General features: G+C 40.3%; 1 protein-coding gene across 2 annotated transcripts in view; it reads right to left on the bottom strand.

Annotated features, from left to right (window-relative positions):
• ARHGEF18 (Rho/Rac guanine nucleotide exchange factor 18) overlaps positions 1–19,573 on the bottom strand; it is a 74,362-nt gene that overhangs the window by 37,961 nt on the left and 16,828 nt on the right. For both annotated transcript variants that reach the window (XM_087894582.1, XM_034437577.3), the window contains exons 5-10: positions 18,315–18,429; positions 17,004–17,061; positions 16,550–16,594; positions 15,652–15,732; positions 13,562–13,667; positions 12,648–12,804 (exon numbers count right to left, since the gene is read on the bottom strand). In XM_087894582.1, the coding sequence (XP_087750708.1) occupies positions 12,648–12,804; positions 13,562–13,667; positions 15,652–15,732; positions 16,550–16,594; positions 17,004–17,061; positions 18,315–18,429 (562 nt within the window). The remainder of the gene's footprint in view (positions 1–12,647; positions 12,805–13,561; positions 13,668–15,651; positions 15,733–16,549; positions 16,595–17,003; positions 17,062–18,314; positions 18,430–19,573) is intronic.

Below are 19,573 nucleotides of genomic sequence, written 5' to 3'. Positions count from 1 at the left end.
GTAGATAAGAGGACTTTTCCAGATCACAAATTGACAAGTTTTTAAGCAAAGTTCATAACCTCGGTATTCAAGACGTATCCATGTGGAACTAGAATGATCCAGATATATAGCCTGTTAGGAACCACTGCCTTTTAACACAGTTAAAGTTGGTTTTTGCTTCTCTGGTTTTGCTCAGAGTTGCCAAACGCTGGCTGAATACCGCCCTCTCCTGCAACAGACAGACGTCAAGTTCGGAGGCTACAGTTTCCAAGGCAAACTGAACCTGATTACATAAGTCACACAAGATATAACCCCATAAACGGCAGCCCTTTCGCACTCCAGCAACCGCACACCATGTCCTTGCAACAAACAGGCTGAACTGACTAAGAAGCGAACAGCTTAAGACTCAGCTTTGAGTGTTAGCAGAACCGTTTGGGCCGCAGCACCAGGAAGCAAAGATTTATGCTAAACTCAGAGCCTCCTCTATTCCGGAGCCATTTGAACAGAGGGAAAATGTACAGGACCTGATTTTTTTTTAAAAAAAAACTTATTTGACTGAGATCATCATTTTTGTGCAAGCATAAGAGAAAACCAAAAGCTGCTTCTCTGTGATTTCTACTTGGAGGAAACTTTTCCTTGCCCCGGAAGAGGTTAAGCAGAGACATTTACAAACCTGGAAGCAATATAAGCAACGGCACCTGGTTACAGCCATGGAAAAAGTCTTCATCCTTCCCCATCATGAACTATCAATATGTAAAGCTGCTGCTCCACCCTTTAGTTCAATAATAGAGAGCGCTTATTAGGTGACACCCCACACCTTGCCGGAGGGATAGAGCGTTTTATTTTTTGCCCAGAATGGACACCACCTTTCTTACACTTCCTTTAAATCTTTTCACAAAAAATTAGTCATTTTATTTTATCTCCTCTTTGGCTGAAATCCAACTTTATCGCTTATCACTGAAACATGGCATACAGGTAGTCCTCGATTTACAACAGTTTGCTTAGTGACCGTTCAGAGTTACAACAGCCCTGAAAAAAGTGACTTATGACCGTTTTTCACAGTTACGACGAGAAAGATCATAAAATGGGACATAATTCACTTAACGAATGTCTCACTTAACAGCAGATTTTTTTTTGGCTCATACGTTTGTCGTACGTTGAGGACTACTTGTATTCTTCCTTGTCCTCTGGCCCCTCGTTGAAACCCTTTGAGATCCGTATCTGACCTTTCTCTTCTACCGTGGAGAGCGCTGAGCAGACTGGTGAGGTCCTACAAAGAGCTGAAGCAGCAACGGAAAGACCAAAGGGCAGCTGAAGCACCACCTCTCAAGGCCTGCCAGGCAACCTAAGTTTTCAAATGTCTCCCAGAGGAGGAGGCCCTTCAACATTTCTTCCCAATACCTTCCCCTCCCACTCCCACTTCTGACCCAGACAGCCATGAGAATGACTTGAAAGAAGTACAGAACGAGACACCAGGAACAAAAATAACTAGAGTGACCTCACCCTCAAAGGTATTTGAAGTATTCTAGGAAGTGGAAATGCTGAAAAGCAGAAACCAACCGGTCTTGCCTCAAAGCTCCGTTCTGCCTGTCTTCTGAATTGTTTCAAAGGCAAATTTGCACGGCAGAAGCTCAAAGAGATTCTGAAACCAAAGTCCCAACATCTGTCATAATTTCCCAGCTCCTGCAGCGCTGAAGGCAGAGTCTTTATCATACATGTCAAAACGGCTTGGCCAAAAAAAAAAAAAAAACCCCAAAAGACAAACAAACACACACACCTGAAATTTGTCTCTAAGTTTATTCCAGTCCAGGGGAAAAGCCCCTGAAAGCTTATTGCTAGACTTTATAATTTCAGACATGGTGTGGTGAACTGAATGCAGGTAGTCCTTGACTTATAACCATTCATTTAGCGACCATTCAAAGTTACAACGGCACTGAAAAAAGTGACTTATGACTGTTTTTCACACTTATGACCATTGCAGCATCTGTATGGTTACGTGATCAAAATTCGGACACTTGGCAACTGTCTCATATTTATGACAACTGCAGTGTCCCGGGTGGGGTGGGGGTGAGGGGTCAGGTGATCATTTTGCAATCTTCTGACAAGCAAAGTCAATGGGGAAGTCAATTTTCATCTAACAACTGCGTTACTAACTTAACAGCTCCAGTGATTCACTAAACAACTGTGCAAGAAAGGTTGTAAAATGCAGCAAAATTCACTTAACAATTGTCTTGCTTAGCAACAGAAATATTGGATTCGGTTGTGGTCATAAGTCAAGGACTACTGTATAGTCATGTGGGAAGTTTCCCTGTAAGAAAATTAACTCAAGACAAAACAAAAACAAAAACAGGCTATTGGGACCAAAATATATTTGAGGATATCTCTTTGTCAACAGATGCTGGAAAAAAACCAAATTAAGATTTCTAAAGGGACACATACTTATATCTCCTAAAAAGGACCCCCATAAACATATATTTTAAAAACACTTATCATACTACATCCACCCAAACTTCCTTAATCAAGGATTAAGGTAATAAGCATGTTCACATTCACTTTATTTAGCATTATGTTTGTTTAGCATTATGTTCAAAGGATAATTGGTTTGTTCTTCTTTTAATATCCCAGAATTATAAGTGAGGTTTTGTTTTTGGCTCATGCAGAAACAAATTAAGATGTAACACTTATTTTTTTTAAAGGACAGAAAATTTCTCTAGCCGCTCTCGCTAGCAGCAACCAGTCAAAACTGTCTTTGAAAATTTTTATGATTTATCAGAAAATAAAATAAAAAGGAAAATAAAAAAATAGTGGTAAACTAAGAGAGGGAAAAGGGAAAGAAGAAAAAATGTGGGGTATTGGAGGGGGGAGAAGAAAAAAGCATTGACTTCTGACTCTTTTTAGCACAGTAGAAGTTAATAACATTACCTTCAAATTTTTACACAGTATATATACTAGCCATTTCTACTACAACAAACATCTCACCAGCAAAAACCAAAATCAAAGTTTCATATTTTTTTTCATCACAAGCACAAGCACAAAATCCAGAAATGATTTCCAAAGCAAAAAAAGCCACTGAACTGAACCTGCAGCACTAGCCTACTTCCTTCAAACTTCTTATCTTTATGTATGAGCTGGACACATACACCTCTGTTAGAAACGTTACAACATATCACAACCTCTTTTAAATGAAGGCTAAAAACAATATATTCAACTTCTGGTGGTGTTAAAAAAAGGGGAGGGCGGGACTTATAACCAGTCCTCGCACTTACAACTATTGCAGCATTCCTACAGTCACATGATCAAAATTTGGGTGCTGGCAAACCGGCATGTACTTACTATGGTTGCAGTGTCCGGGATCATGTGATCTCGCCACTTGCAATCTTTCCAGTTAGCTTTTGACAAGCAAAGTCAATGATAGAAGCCAGATTCACTTAATAACTTTGTGATTCAAATAACAACCATGGCAAAAGAGTTCATAAATTGGGGGGGCGAGTGCCACTCATTTAAACACAGCCTTGCTTAGCAATGGAAATTCTGATCTAAATTGTGGCCATAAGTTGTGGACTCCCTGTATTGTATTTTTTTTTCTTTTTTTTAATCCTTGTAAACTGCCCAGTATTATTGACAAATGGGCAGCCCTAGAAATTTAGATGGTAAATAAATGATAAATTGAACCAGGTCTCAAAGTTCAATCTGGCTATTAGGTGCAGCCCCTTTTTCTCAGTCGCCATACACTCACCTCATCTCTAAACGCAAATTATTTTGTAGAGAGAAGACAATGCAGGAGAAAAATTCTTTAAGAAGCTTTCAGTCTGAGAAACATCAAGCACCAGAGACCTCAAATAGACAGACTTTTAGGCATCTCTTTCCTATTTCACCTGCCTGGCATGCAGTAAACCTGGTTATTTGAGTAGGAGGACAGTGAGGTGAGACACGGATCCTTCCAGTTTGACTGTTTTCATGTTTGCATAGCCTTTCTCAACCTTCTTAAAGAGCAGCCTGGGGCTCTTTACACGAGCATGGTTTTCTTGAGAGATTTTTTTTCTACATAGGCTTTCCCTGGTATCTATCTAATTCCTGTTGTATAAACACTGGGAGGGCATGTTTATAAAGTGAGATTAACAGGCATGAAAACTTCTCTGCCTGAAAGGCGTGCTGGGGAAAAAACAGGGTGTGCCAGAGCAAATGCCTCCACTTCCAGGTGAACCAAAAGTTAAAGCTCAAAGACTGGTCTAGTTGTGTGGCACAGCTTCCTATGCAAAGTTTGTGGCTGAATGAGTGAGTCACAGGCAACTGGATTTCAATGTTCTGACCCCAGTGGGTAACAACTCATCTAATCCTATAGGATGCCTGAGAGCAAAAGGGGAAAACTCTATTTCCCCCCCCCAATATATTTATATCTGAGAGCTCCAGACAACTTATTTTAGGATCTCTTTTCACACCTCAGCAAACCTATGACATTCTGAAAGAATGATCCAAGTCACCAAAAGTGACAACAGCTGAAGCTGGATGTGAACCCACATTTCTCCAAATCCTAATCCAGTATTTTGATCACCATATCACATTAGCTTGGAAAATCAGCTTACTACTGGGCACCGCTCCACAGCAAACTCTAAATCTATCTTAACAAATAAGGCCCAGGGACAATTTTCAAAATATCTTCCTTCACACCAACTCAATAGTCCTGTTTTAACACCTTATTATTGCCTACCTAAGAAAAGCTTCCCAGGATACCTTAGAAAAGTCATCCTTAAGCTGCCCCATAAGACTCACCTTGCAAATAAACCCACAACAAATTACAGTAACACAAAATAATAAATCTGATGCCCAATTCTAAATTAATCCTCAGTGTCTCTATGTCTCTCTTTCTCTCCCCTAATTGATTCTTGCTCAAACTAGCCAAATGATTAATTACCGTACATAGTAATGCAGGTAATCATTTCACTATTTCTCTTTGGGGAAACCTTTCAGCAATTTGACTTTTGTACTTAAACACCTTAATTAGGTTAGGACCTTATTTAATTAAAGATACAATACCACAGTTTAGTTTCAGCAGCTGACAGGCAATGGAAGCTCACAGCCATCAACAGTAATCCTGATTCAAATAAAGCCTTCCATTAAACTCAACTAAAAGGAAGGAGACATTAGCGACAGCTATAATCAAGAGATAGCATGCAGTACTCTGTAACACAGCTCAGGATCCAAACATAGCATGCAATCACCACTATAATTTAAGCCTTGTGCAAGAAGATCATAGTTTAAAGTACTTAGCATGAGATTCTCTCCGTCTCTGGAAGAAGAACACTGTCCACAAGAAAATTTAAGAGCTGCAATTTGAGATACAGACAACTATTTGAGATGCATAAACTCTCCTTTTGTTGACTCCTGAAGCCCATTTCATCCACATTTAGATCTTATATATAGAAAAACGTACACCATTCACAAAATAGGACCATTTTATGAAAAATGAAATGTTTTCCACAACCTACACATTACTAAGGTGTTGCTGCCCAGAACTGAAAACAGACAGCTTGCTTTTTCACCCAAGATGTTAATTTCACCTGAATTAATTGAGGAAAAGAGGAAGCAGGATCCTAAGCAAGGGAAAAGAGAAATATTTGTTGTAAAATGTTGCTGGGATAAATCCCATGGTTTCCTAAATCTTGTGAAAACATCATGCCTGTCTGAATGATGCACCATTCTTTCCCCCAACAGGTCAGAAGAAGCATTCATTCATACACAGACATGTTCTCTAATATTAGTAAAAGGTAGGTCATATACTCTAAACACTGCCCTGTAACCAGATACTATTTAGCAGAATAGTAACTCAGATATACTGAGCAGTTACAGTACTCAGTGCAACTACTGCACAATAGAATTCCAGTGGAAGAAATGCCATAATTAAATTCCTTTATTAGTGCCAAAATCTGCAGAAAACCTTCAGGAATCTAGCATTCAGGTTGCTGAAGTCATTTTTTTTTAATTATTCCATTCTATTTCCTTTCTTACTCTCATAAACATTTACTATGTATCTAAGTTGAGGAATGTAAATTATCATTGCTTAGGACCTCATATTTCTCTCTCTCTTGTTCCTTACAGGCTGATTTCCTGCAGCTTTCGGACTATCCCACATCTGCATATAATGCAAGTTCCAAACATCTATCCCCATAATAGAAAGGTCAATCAATCATATCTATGGTATTACTTCATGAAATTGGCAACCAGACAAGCCAATCACCCCAAAGGGGAAGGTGTTCTCACCAGAGAACTGCTGCTATGACAGCCATTGTACCTGTATACAAAAGTCCAAGAAATCCAACAGCAATCCAAACCCACAGCAATTTTAGCAATCCAAATATTTCTGTTTAATATTGGCCTTGATTTTGCTGTATGAGGGGGTTTTGTTTTTGGGGTTTTTTTGAAGCAGAAATAGGGATTCATTTCTATAATTTGGGAAGCCAGATCACTGAAGATCTGGCTTAGTCTTTTCTCAGAAGACCTGAATGGAGTTTGAGTCTTTGCACCTTTGCTGCAGAATATAAAAGGGCAGATTGAGGGGAGGGTATGATTTACCTATTGTGAGAAAAGTGATTTGAAGAATAAAAGGGAAAACATGGCAGCAAAATTTATTTACTTGTAATGTAAATAAATGTTTTTTAACTTTTATCCCGCTCTAATTAAACATGAATTAAAATAACATGTTTTTCCCCACAGTAATTGTAGCAGCTGCAGTTGCAGGTGGTCCTCGACTTATGACAATTGAGCCCAAAATTTCTGTTGCTAAGTGTGACATTTAAGTGAGCTTTGTCCCATTTTACAACCTTTCTTGCCACAGTTGTTAAGTGAACCATTGCAGTTGTTAAGTTAGTAACACGGTTGTTAAGTGAATCTGAATCCACCATTGAATTTGCTTGTCAGGTGGTCACAAAATGATCACATGAACCCAGGACAATGCAACCATCATAAATACATGCCAGTTGCTAAGCATCTGAATTTTGATCACGTGATCATGGGGACGCTACAAGTTGTGAGAAAAATAGTCATGTCAGTTTTTTCAATGCCGTTGCAACTTCAAATGGTCACCAAATGAACTGTTGTAAGTCGAGGACTACTGTACTGCTATACACTCCTCCCCTTCTCCCCATTTTTCCATCCTCACTTCAACTAAGGGAATTGTATTTTTAAGAATTTGATGTTTGTCTATGGATCTCAAGACTTCCAAAAGATATATGAGCGCCATCTTGTTCTTATGGCAGAGTGGCCAGGAAGCAGCTGTTAAACTTGCTGTATGTGTTTAAGTTCCAAGAGCTTCTACTGAATGAGTAGGGAAAAGGGAGAGGCTAGGCAAACAAAAAGTTAATATCATTTTTGCACATCTGCCAGTGGAACTCAAACTTAGAACTTACAACAGGAAAGCTTTTCCCTCTCTTGTCCCAAAGGTGCTTTTCCAAAAAGCAACTGGACTTTCTTGGTATTTTCCAAGAAATACCAAGAAACATCTGGTATTGGAAATGTTTGGAAACATTTGGAAAAATTTCACTTCTCATCCAAGAAGCTTCTTCAGTTCAGCTTCTTGGATGAAAAGCGAAATGTTTTCAAGGGGAAAAAATCCACTTGTCCTTTGGAAAAGCAACTTTGGAACAACCATGACTTGGATGATTGAAAATCTCCATAGACATCTTTCCCTTCCTTAATAGAACCCGAGAGAACTACAAGCCAGGTATCTGCTCAAGGGATTATAAAAGTTTGGAGTGTTTATTCCTGCTTTTCCCTTCTACATAGTTTTCCAAATATTATGATTACCATAAGGAAAACAGAAAGCCTGTTTTCAAAAATATCAGATAATTGGCAAAGTACGGTATCTTGAGGAATTCAGGTGTCACTGAATACTTCACTGTAAAAAAATATGAACCCAAGTGCCACTGGCTTTGTATATGCCAGTAATATGACAGCTGCAGTAATACAGTAATATGACAGCTGCAGACTAAAGGTCTTTGGCAACACAACTATAAAAGTTCTCGCTACGGGTGTTTGTGTACCTTTTGAAGATTTTCTCAGTGGGTTGTTTTCATCTCCTCCCCAGCTGAGAATTTATGCACTGTCTCAGAATTTCCTACTGTAACAGCTACCTATCCACTAACACCCATTATTCCATTTAACTGCAGGATAGAATTGCTGGGCCAATCTGCCAATAGCAGCAGCACTTTTCCTTTTCAGTTTATTATTATTGTGACAATTTTAATACTGCCCTTCTGCCAAAACCCTCATGACAATATATGAGCAATCAAAATTGAATATTTATAAAAAATGTAATAAAACATTTAGAAAGCCACTAAATTTAAGAAGCCATTAAAAATGGTAGTCAACAAAATCTTGAAAGGGGGACTATTTAATGTTGGCCAGAAATAGCTACCAGAAACAATATTTCCATCATCACTGACAAGGGAAGCTCCTACAACACAAACCCCATTCCTTTCTTGCACTGAAAATGTTATCTAGCTCAGAGAGCACCACACTTCAACACTGAGTTATAGTCTGCTCTATTGGTGCAGTTCCCTTTTTCTAAGATCCCACATCTATAGTGATTTCTTTTCCATTCTATTCAGTCATGTTTAGAATGAAGGAATGTTTCAATAGACTTTAAAAAATAGCTCGTGCTATGATCTTTTCATTGACAATAATAATAAGGGGGGAAATACTATGCTGGTGCTTTAGAATTTTCTTGTAAGAGGCTCATACAATAACCAGTAATTTATATCTATTTTAAAACACTACTGCCCAATCCCATTTGTTGTTTAACTGGAGGTGCAAGATGATTGAATGTGACAATTCTCTTAAATATAGTACATAAAACTTCCCTATGCTGAATCACTGTTGAGTCCCACTGTCATTCCAACTATATTGACTGTCTGGGAAGTTACAGTGTCATCCTATTTACCGGTAGTTACACAAGTCAGATAATGAATTTAATAGCCTTAAATTGTTAGGACTGGATCAGTATCTTCCTACAGTAACACTCAGAGAAAATTCCCCCCCCCATTTTTTTAAAACCCCAAGATCTTTTAAGGTATGCTGCTGTCATATCTTGGATATAATCTAGATGGCAAAAGAAGTACTCCATCTCTTAACAATGGCTGCCTGTAGGGAATATATATAAAGGCACCTTATATCAAATCAGACTGCTCATCCATTGGGCCAATTTCTCTCTAATGCTGCAACAGGAAGGGGTTCTTCTGACTCCTTTATTAATTAATTTTAATATCAGACTCTTTAAAATCTCTGGTTATCTTTGAGACCGCCTTCTACCGCATAGCTCCCAGCAACCGGTAAGATCCCACAGAGTTGGTCTCCTCCGGGTCCCGTCAGCTAAACAATGCCGGCTGGAGGGGCCGCGGGGGAGGGCCTTCTCTGTGGCTGCCCCAGCTCTCTGGAACCAGTTACCTCCTGAGGTCCGGACCATCCCCACCCTATTGGCCTTCTGAAAAGCAGTGAAGACCTGGCTTTTCCGGCAGGCCTGGGGCCGTTGATCTCGCTTTGCGATCTGACGAGATCCGGCCATGAATGGTGTGAATGGGCTTTAATGTCTTTAATGGTTTTTTTTTTTAATTTTGATTTATATGCCGCCCTTCTCTGGAGACTCAGGGCGGCTTACAACGTGCTCAGCAATAGCCTTCATCCTTTTGTATATTTATACAAAGTCAGCTTATTGCCCCCACAAACTGGGTCCTCATTTCACCTACCTTAGAAAGGATGGAAGGCTGAGTCAACCTTGAGCCTTGGCGAGATTCAAACCTGCAGTAATTGCAGGCTGCTGGTCTTAATAACCAGCTTAATAACAGGGTGCCTTAGACCACTGTACTACCAAGGCTCTTTTTAATTTTTAAGTGTTTTTATAGTGATTTTTTGAGTGTATTGTGAGCCGCCCTGGGTCTTCGGAGAGGGGCGGCACATAAATTGAATAAATTAAATAAAAAATAAAAAAATAGAAATGTAAATTTACCCTGCAGAAACTACAGCCTCTTGGTTTAGTCTATTCTTCGTGGCTCAAGGCATTATTTTCAAAAAAAGGTCCAGCAACAACCATTACTGGGCAATTTGCATGACAACCTGCTTTATAGATTCCTCTTGTTCTACCACATCATACGTGCAACGCAATAATTCCTCCTTTTATTTCCATAAAGGAAAGTCAAAACGGAGATCCACGAGCGCTGAAAGGAAAGCAAAAACCGTATATACATTTCCAGATATGAAGAAGTGTCAGGTTCCCAAGGTCTCCGCGAGAAGCCTCCCTCCCTCCCTCCCTCCCTCCAGGCAAATAGTTGAGTGAGGGGTTATAAGTGTGGCTCATACTGACCTCTGACGTCATCAAACGACGCCTCGCCTCCTCTCTGGACCAGCCTACCCTGTAAGACTGTTGTCCTTCGGCGGCAGATGTGAAAGCCCTTCTCCTATTCCCCAAAGAGGCCCCGCTCGGCCTCGCCTCCTCACTGAGGCACTTCCTCTTTGGCCCCGCCCCCCGGAGAATCAGCCAGGCATATCGCGAGATCTGCTAAAACCCGCGGGATTCCAATTCTCCACTCAACTTAGTCGTGCCCCACTCAACCCAGGCCTTCGAAGGGAGAGTGAGGACGGGAAGGCTGTTGCTGTAATGAAACAAGAAGAGCAGCCTTACGGGACATCTCGGGCGGCGTGAGAACGCCAAATCCCGCGATGTAAAAGGTAGAAAGTTACCTGCTGGCTCCGCCCTCGGCGTAAAAGATCTCGCGAGATCTCAAGCGAAGCTTTTTTTTAAAGCGAGGCTTTTTAAACTCCCCGCCTTCTGGCTCAACTCCCAGCCCCGCCCCTTCAGGCGAAATCTAAAATCAAAGAGTCTCTCTGAGGTCGTCCTGTCACGGAACTGCGAGATCTCGCGAGATAGCGGTTCCCTACCCGTCTGGTCTAAAAGCTGGTTGCCTTGGTAACCGCGTCTGCCCAGTCTTGTGGTTTCTTTTCCCTTCTGGTGGCTAAGATAATGATAATACTGTATCCGTGTTATTTATCATTAAAGGCTAAACATTTATTTTAAGTATCCACCAGTCATTAGTTTTTTAAAGTCGGGCACCTTTGGAAGAAGAAAGCTATTTTTCCGGGGGGGGGAGAGGCGGTTTGGTAGCGAAGACAAAAAAATATTATGTACATATGGTTTAATTTCTCCTTTCAGATCCTTTTTTTAGCTCTTCAGTTTCCATCACATGAGATTTTCGGGGAGCAAAGCATGACATGCAACTTGTCCAAGAGGACAGGGAAAGAGCTTAATGGCTTTGTGAGGGTCTGATGAGAACCTTTGCTCAAAAGAAGGAAATTTAAAGTATAAATATAAGGACATTTAATTTAAATATAAGGAGTAGTACTATAAAAAAGTAAAACAAGTAATGTGTAAAATTGCGGGTTTTGGGCTGCATAACTTACCATTATTTACTTATTTCCTTACTGAAGATGATAGTATACTGTCTAATTGAACATAATTTCCATCAGAATTTGATAATCTTTGAAATTACTTAGCTGTTTCTGTGGCTTCATGTAATTGAGGCAATTATACTATTGCTACTGCAGTATGCTATTCTAATTCACTAAGAGACTATTGCCTTGTGGTTACCATATTAATCATCTATTTTTATTAATCATAGTTAATGATATTGCAGTCTGATTTTGATGCAAAAAGTATTTCTCAAGATCAGATTTGCATACACTTTTACATGTAATTATTATCTTTTAACTTTCTTGCCTACATTATTTGTAGCCTAAACAGAAAACAAAGCAAAATTAAAAGGAAATACTACGGTATATTATTATAGCTGACTAGAACATTATCTAAAGTAAAGTTTTACTAGTTGTTATGCTTTGCCTGCGATAGAATTGTATTTAAAGAGTCAGTGATCATTTGTATCAGATAATCAACCATTCAGGAAATGTTCATTGGGACCCCACAGTTAGGACCGAAGTATAGTTTATAGATAGAAAAGGCATTTAGCATAGTATACCAAAATTTAGTCAACCGGCTAAAAGTTACTGAATACAAGTTTTCCTGCAGATGAACAAAGCATATGCATGCACATAACCAAAAATTGTACTAAATATTAAAAATGTTGTCAGTAGACACCAATGTCAGAATAGGAAGTGGCCATCTTAAGTACAGGTAGTCCTTGACTTACAACAGTTCATTTAGTGACTGTCCAAACTTACAATGGCACTGAAAAAATGACTTATGACCGTTTTTCACAGTTACAACCTTTGAAGCATCCCCATGATCATGTGATCAAAATTTAGATGATTGGCAACTGGTTCATACTTATGATTGTTGCTGTGTCCCCTTACGATCCCTTTTTGCAACCTTCTGACAAGCAAAGTCAACAGGGAAGCAGATTCACTTAACAACCAGGTTACTAACATATCAACTGTAGTGATTCATTTAATAATTGTGGCAAAACTCACTTAACAAATGCCTCACTTAACAATAGAAATTGTGGTCGTAAGTCGAGGACTACCTATACAGAGATGCGATGACATGTGAGATAGTGCAATGGAGGAGGAAGAAAGCAGAACTTAGAAACTCTCTTAGTAGAGAATGTAAAACCAAGCTAGCCAGGAGATAGACAGACTCTCACACTGTGACCCAGGAGGGAGCTACTCACTCAGGCATTGTAGCCCTGTTTTGTTCAGCAGGATTTTGCCACAGAGAGAGCAACAGGTGCCATTAGAGAAGGTGCCTAGCGCTAGTTCATGCCCATGCAGTGCCTGTGTTCGTTCCTTTGCCTCCACAGCCTCCTTCTCCCGATCTTTATTCTTACCCTAAGAGAACAGAAAATGCCATACTGTCAAGATTTTGTACAAATAAATACCGTCAAAAGTCCACAATATATTCCTTTCCAATTCAGTTCTTGGAACATTATTTTGCTTCTTTTAGAATGTTTGTATTTTTCCCTTTGATCTCTCTATGGCCACAGGAGAGAGATTTTTCTATGCTTTTACTTGATTATTCTAATGCAATTTAGAGGATTGAATCTGAGACATTCTCTAAAGAAAATATGTGCTCTACCTTTGAGGCATAATTCCTACTTACCATATTTCAGCAATTTTGCCTCGTTACAGCAAACATTCTGCTTTACTTTCATTTTCGTTTTCAGCATAGCTTGATTAGCACAAGGAAAAAAAATCTGCTCCAGCAATTTACCTCCTTGCAGCAAGCAGCAGAGGCCTGGGCAAAACAGCTGAGAGCAAAACAGTTGAGAGTCGGGTAGGCTTATCCAATCAACATGTGCTAACTAGGATGTGCTGAAGCTGAAAGGAGCTGTTTCTTCTTGCTGCTTGCAGCAAGGAGGTAACCGCTGGGAGGCAGAGGCCATAAAGTGGAGGCCAGTGGGTGGGCGGGGCTACATTAGGTGTATAAGATGCACCTAAATTTTCACCCCCTTTTAGGGGAAAAAAAGGTGCGTGTTATACTCCGAACAAATACGGTAATTCTTCTTTCTCATGACACCTTCATTATAAACTTCTGCTATAAAACCATGTTTCATTGTGTCAAGTGGTTTATAGACAGCCCTCTCACCTTCTCCTTCTGCCATGAGCCAGTGACACGGTTGCGCAGATTGCTCAGCCGGCGCTTCACCTTAGTGCCCTTTTCAGTTTTATCATTCCTTGGACTCTCTTCACACCTGTTGTAGGTAAGTAGGGAAGAATGAAAAGAAGGAAATCAATAAATTTAACTAAAGGGAATCTATTTTAGATGACTTAATTTCTATGTTTTCTATTCAAAAAGCTTCCAAAATAGTTAACAGAATATAAATATGCTATATTTTAACCAATAGAAATGACAGGCAGAGAAAACCAATTTAATAAATAAGAAGTGCTAAATAAACCCAGTCTAAAAACTAAAACATCTAAAAAAGGCCTTAGAAAATCAGTTTTATTTGATGCCAAAACTACAGGTAGTCCTCAATTTATGGTCACAGTTGAGCCCAAAATTTCTGTTGTTAAATAAAACATTCATTAAATGAGTTTTGCCCCACTTTACAACTTTTCTTGCCACAGTTGTTAAGTGAATCACTGCAGTTGATAAGTTAGTAACCCAGTTGTTAAGTGAATCTGGCTTCCCCAATGACTTCGCTTGTCAGAAAGTCACAAAAGGTGATCACTGACCTTAGGACCCAGCAGCAGTCATAAATATGAACCAGTTGCCAAGCATCTGCATTTTGATCACATGATCATGGGAATGCTGCAAATGTAACTGTGAAAAAGGGTCATGTCACATTTTCCAGCGCTGTTGTAACGGTTCACTAAATGAACCATTCTAAGTTGAGGACTACCTGTATAAAGTAGGCAACCAGCAGAGCTGCAGAACTCTATCCTGAGCCTGACGTATCCCACCTTTATTGTGTTTATAAATAAGTCAAGGTGGCAAGCATACTTCCTCCTGCCTCACAACAACCCTGTGAGGTGGATAGGGTTGAGAGAGTGACTGGCCCAAAGTTAGCCAGCTGGCTTTCATGGTTAAGGGATTAGAACTCATAGTCTCCTGATTTCTATTTCAGCACTATACAATCTTCTCAATTCTACATCGAAGAAATGCAAAGATACAGAACTGATCCCATATTTCCATGAGCATTATCATTGTACAAGTAATCCTTGATTTATAATGGGTTGCTTAATTACCATTTGAAGTTGCAACAGACCTCCCCAGAGCTACTTACAACCTGTTTTTGAAGTTATGATGGCCGCAACCCTTCCCCCATCATCGCGTAATTGCATTTGGGGCATTTGGCAACCAGCTCACCTTTAGGACTATTTGCAATGTCCTGTGGTCATGTGACCCTCATTTATGACATTTTTTGTTGGTTTGACATTTTTGTCTGGTTTCCAGAAAACAACACCCATTCAGGAAAATGGATTCACTTAACGACTGCATTATTGGCATAATAATTGCCACAAAAATTATCAAAAAAAATGGGTCTGGTCACGTGATATGCCTTGACTTATGACCACAATGGCTTATGATCGTGATGGCGAACCTATGGCACACGTGCCACAGATGACACATGGAGCCATATCGGTGGGCACACGAACTCAAGTCTGGCACACATATGCATGCCGGTCAGCTGATTTTGGGGACTTCTGGGCCCACCGGAAATCAGGAAACACACTGTTTCTGGCCTCCGGAGGGCCTCCGGGGTGGGGAGGGAGGCCCGTTTTTCATTCTCTCCAGGCTCCAGAGCCTTTCTAGGAGCCTGGGGAGGGTGAAAACGGCCTTTCCCACCCCCCCAGAGGCCCTCCGGAGGCCAGAAATGAACCGTTTCCCAACTGGGGAGAGCAAAAAACGGTTCTACTGGGCCCACCATGCCATTGTGTGACAAAAGCGAAGAGAGCATGGGGGGGTCATGTGCACGTGCACAGGGGGCGGGCGCATAGAATTATGGGTGTGGGCACGCGTGTGTGTGACCCCCTCCCAAGCTCCCCACGCATTTGGCACACAATGGCAAAAAGGTTAGCCATCACTGGCTTATGATCACAATTCCAGGCTCAATTATGCTTGTAAGTCAAGGACTAACTGTATATTCAACACTACCCATTATTCCTGTTGTATCACAGCAGAATTGGGGACAAAAATGTAATATTATGCACATAGATGCAGAGGTAACTTACTCATTAGACAGGAATTCAAACCAGGTCAAGTTTTTCTGAGTTTCATTTTTACCTTCAGGTGAGTACAACACCTGTTTAGCACTGGCAAGGAAACACAGTAAAAAAAAAAAAGGCATTACAATAAAGGCAACCTAAAAAGTTAATATACTGATGCAGCAAACAGCTGATCTAAATTACAGTGAGGATATTCAATAACATAGGAACCACCATTTTCCTATCCTTATGTCACTTAATGTCATGATACAATGACATTAATTCTGACTGGCAGGGTCCAGAAAGAAAGTCTTCTCTGCTATTGCCCTGCCTTGTGGAGCACTCTCCCCCAGAGATGAGGCAGCCCCCACTCTCCTAGCCTTCCAGGAAGGTGTGAAAACAGCTCTGTGGGATTGTTTGGGGCACAGAGAGGAGCATGCAACCATAGGGTGGTTTAACTCCCCGAAATCCCTCCTCCCCCACCTGTTAATTATTTTTTATTATTCCTTGCCTCTTTAAAATTTTATATACTGTTTTTATGCTTCTGATGTTTTATTTGTATACCGCCCAGTCCCTCTGTGAGGGAGATGGGAGTTCCTAAATATAATTAATTAATACAAACAGCATTTTTAAAAGGAAGGATTGGTAAAATGCTGTACTATAACTGCCTTGAGTCTAAAACTTTTAAATACCAATCTTCCAGTTTACTGCTTGGAAATAAGAAAGATATCTAGCCAAATATGGTGGTGTTAAAAAAAATTCCAGAATAATCTATTTTTGCTGACCTCTCTCTATTAATATAATTTGAATGTCTTTCTATATTTTTCCAGGAAAAATATAGTAGTAGCTACTCTGGACCTACCAGGCAATAATTATGTAAAGGGATAATAGATGCTACTTTGGGATGACAATTTTCAACACTTACCTATGATACTGTGCTAGCTCCTTCAGCACCTCCTGAACCATTAACCTGTTAGAAAATGTAATTAAATCAGATACACTTTTAGGAGCAATTCCCTACCTCTCTGCTAAAGAGCTACTTCAAGCAGGAATCCATGCTACTAAAATGTTCCTATTTCCCAAATGCTATCTTTCTCCTAGAGCTCCAAAATTTGAACAAACAACTAAGAATATTTTTCATCTTTTTAAAAAAAAAATCTACCAAAAATGCTTTTCCCTCAAAGGGTGTCAGTCCAGAAAACATGTAAAAATACCCAGGATTCAACTCAAGTAGAAAATGTTTCTTAAATTATCAGTTAAACACAATATCCCCAGATAGGATAAAATGCCAGAACAATGAACAGGGTTTCTTTAGAATACAGATAGAAGAGGTAGGTTTTCAAGGGGAAGAAGGATGTTTTTTCCATTCAGGCACTTACACTTGTTCTGGGCCTACGTGGTCCTTTTGAATCATATCCAACACAGGTGGCACAATCCCTAAAATGCAATTTTGAAAAGATTGGGATATGAAAGAACCTTAGAATCATTCTACAGTTCTCTAGCTTCCCACATAGTTTCGGCCAGGAATTTTTAAATATTATTTTTTGAATAAACCACAGAGCTCTGGTTCATACGTAACATTAAACTATTATGTGTAGGTTCAAATATCACACTAAGCCAGGGGTGTCAAACTCGATTTCATTGAGGGCCGCATCAGGGTTGTGTTTGATCTCGGGGGGTGGGGGGCAGGGGGCGTGGCCAGCTCGATGTCACTCGTGTCGGCGGTGCCTGTGGTGGCCCGAGCACCCTGCCAGTGAAAACAGGCTCCTGAGCTTCGTTTTTGGATGCAACAGCTTCTGCCAGCGAAAACAGAGTTCTGGAGGGCTGCACGCTGCCTTCCCTAGCTCTGTTTCTACTGGCAGAGTGTTGCAGAAGGCCGTCGCAGCCAAAAACGGAGCTCGGGAGCCCATTTTCACTGGCAGAGGCACTGCAGGCCAGTCCTTCACTATTTGCAGGGCGGCCCTGTGGACCAGATCTAAGTACCCCAGGGGCTGGATCTGACCCCCCACGCTTTGAGTTTGACACCCCTGCACTAAGCTAAAGCCAAACCCCACTATAGCTGCATATGAACTTAACTACTCTCCAAAAGAAGCTGGAAGCAAACGAACTGGCACATTTGCCCCATTGTCAAAGACAAAAGCAGACAAAAATATTTTCTCTTGGTTGCAGCCCCCTCAAATGTAGCGTAAAATATTTTTGAATATGAAATACAAGTGACTGCTACCTTACCTAATTGTAAGAACATTTATATTCTAAGTTTGCCCTTTAAAATATATTTTTCTAATATTTTTGTGCAGTGATAACAGTGAGATAGGAACTCTTACCAGTTACCAGTTACCAGACATAAAACTGTACTTAATATCTCAGGAATATATTGATTGTTCCTTTTTTAGAGAATAAAATAATTTAAACATGTCTAACTTTATAGCTGAAGAATTTACATCTTGAATTTACAATGCATGGAAAGTGTTCAATTTTAAATTTGCTTCTTCCCTCCAATTATTTCTATAGCTTAACCATTTCTAGAAGTCCATGAATCCTGTTCCTAAGATTGACAGCTCTAGGTTAAGAGATGTCCCTCTATTGGAAGGTGTTACATCAAGAGCAATATTCCCATCATATGATTGCATTTGATAGCATCTCTCTTTTCCAGAAAACCTATTAATTAGTAATCGAAGAGGGCTACTAACCCACTGAGATTGGAAGTGGGACTTCTAGGCTTTGGGATACATGTTGAGAGGGGACATTGCCACAGGAACATGAGATAGAAGTAGACGTCAGCTGTTTCCCACTGTTGTCACTATCCTAAAAGAGAGAGAGCAACCCATTAGCACTGCTCTCTTTAACCCCGAACATATTTTCATTAAGAACATAGTAACAATATGGCTAAACCTATTTAGCCCATCACCCTGTTCTCACCATCTTCATCTTCTTTTAACAACCCCCTAATCCCTTGCGGGGTGGAGTCTGAGCAACTAAAAGGAGCTGAGTGTTTACTGGCCGGATGCACTTCCTGTTGCCAATGGAGAGTTTTATTCAGCAGATATAGTCTCATTGTGCCCAGAGAGAAATATCTGCCTCTACTTAGGATCGAACTCACACCCTTCTGATTGTGAGGCAAGAGCTCCACCTCTAGGCACGACTCATACCCTGTTCTCACCATGGAACTGTCTAAATGGGAAGCCCACAGAGAGAACCTAGAGAAATACGATTTTCTTGCTCATTTTCTCTTGCAATTGGTGTTAGAACCCTACTGGAGTGAAGTTTTGGTATTCTTTGATTTCTCTCAATTATCTAGGTCAGATAATTGAGAGAAGGTGGGTTTCAGCAGGTTCTGACCAGTTCTGGAGAACCGGTAGCAGAAATTTTGAGTAGTTTGGAGAACCGGTAGTAAAAATTCTGACTGGCCCCATCCCCACCTATCCTCTGCCTTCCAAGTCCCAGCTGATTGGGAGGAAATGGGGATTTTGCAGTAACCCTGGAGTGGGGTGGGAATGGAGATTTTGCAGTATCCTTCCCCTGCCATGCCCACCAAGCCATGGCACACCCACCAAGCCACACCCACAGAACCGGTAGTAAAAAAAAATTGAAACCCACCACTGATCTAGGTGCATTAACAATAATGTCAAACTTTTATAAAGCCATCTTGGAGATGTAGCATCTCCATTTCCATGTAGGGTTCTAATCTGCAATGGATTATCCTGAACTTTATTTTGCTAGCATGTGAAATGATATGAGAGTTTCACACCCTATTAACTACCTTTCTTTGATATTGATATGTAGAGTGACTTCTTCCACTGTGCCAATCTCCAAATCAGTTGTCATAATTTAGTTAGAATCCTTATGAAATCATCTTCTGTTTCTTGCTATATTTCTGCAGCTACTCCACAATTCCTGTAGCCTACTAACTTGGTAATGGCCAGAGTGCTGCTCTAACTTCATCTTAAAA

The sequence above is a fragment of the Pantherophis guttatus genome, chromosome 1, assembly GCF_059756535.1.
Source record: "Pantherophis guttatus breed Tessera chromosome 1, ASM5975653v1, whole genome shotgun sequence".
Lineage (NCBI taxonomy): Eukaryota > Metazoa > Chordata > Lepidosauria > Squamata > Colubridae > Pantherophis > Pantherophis guttatus.
This window is presented reverse-complemented; position numbering and strand designations above follow the sequence as displayed.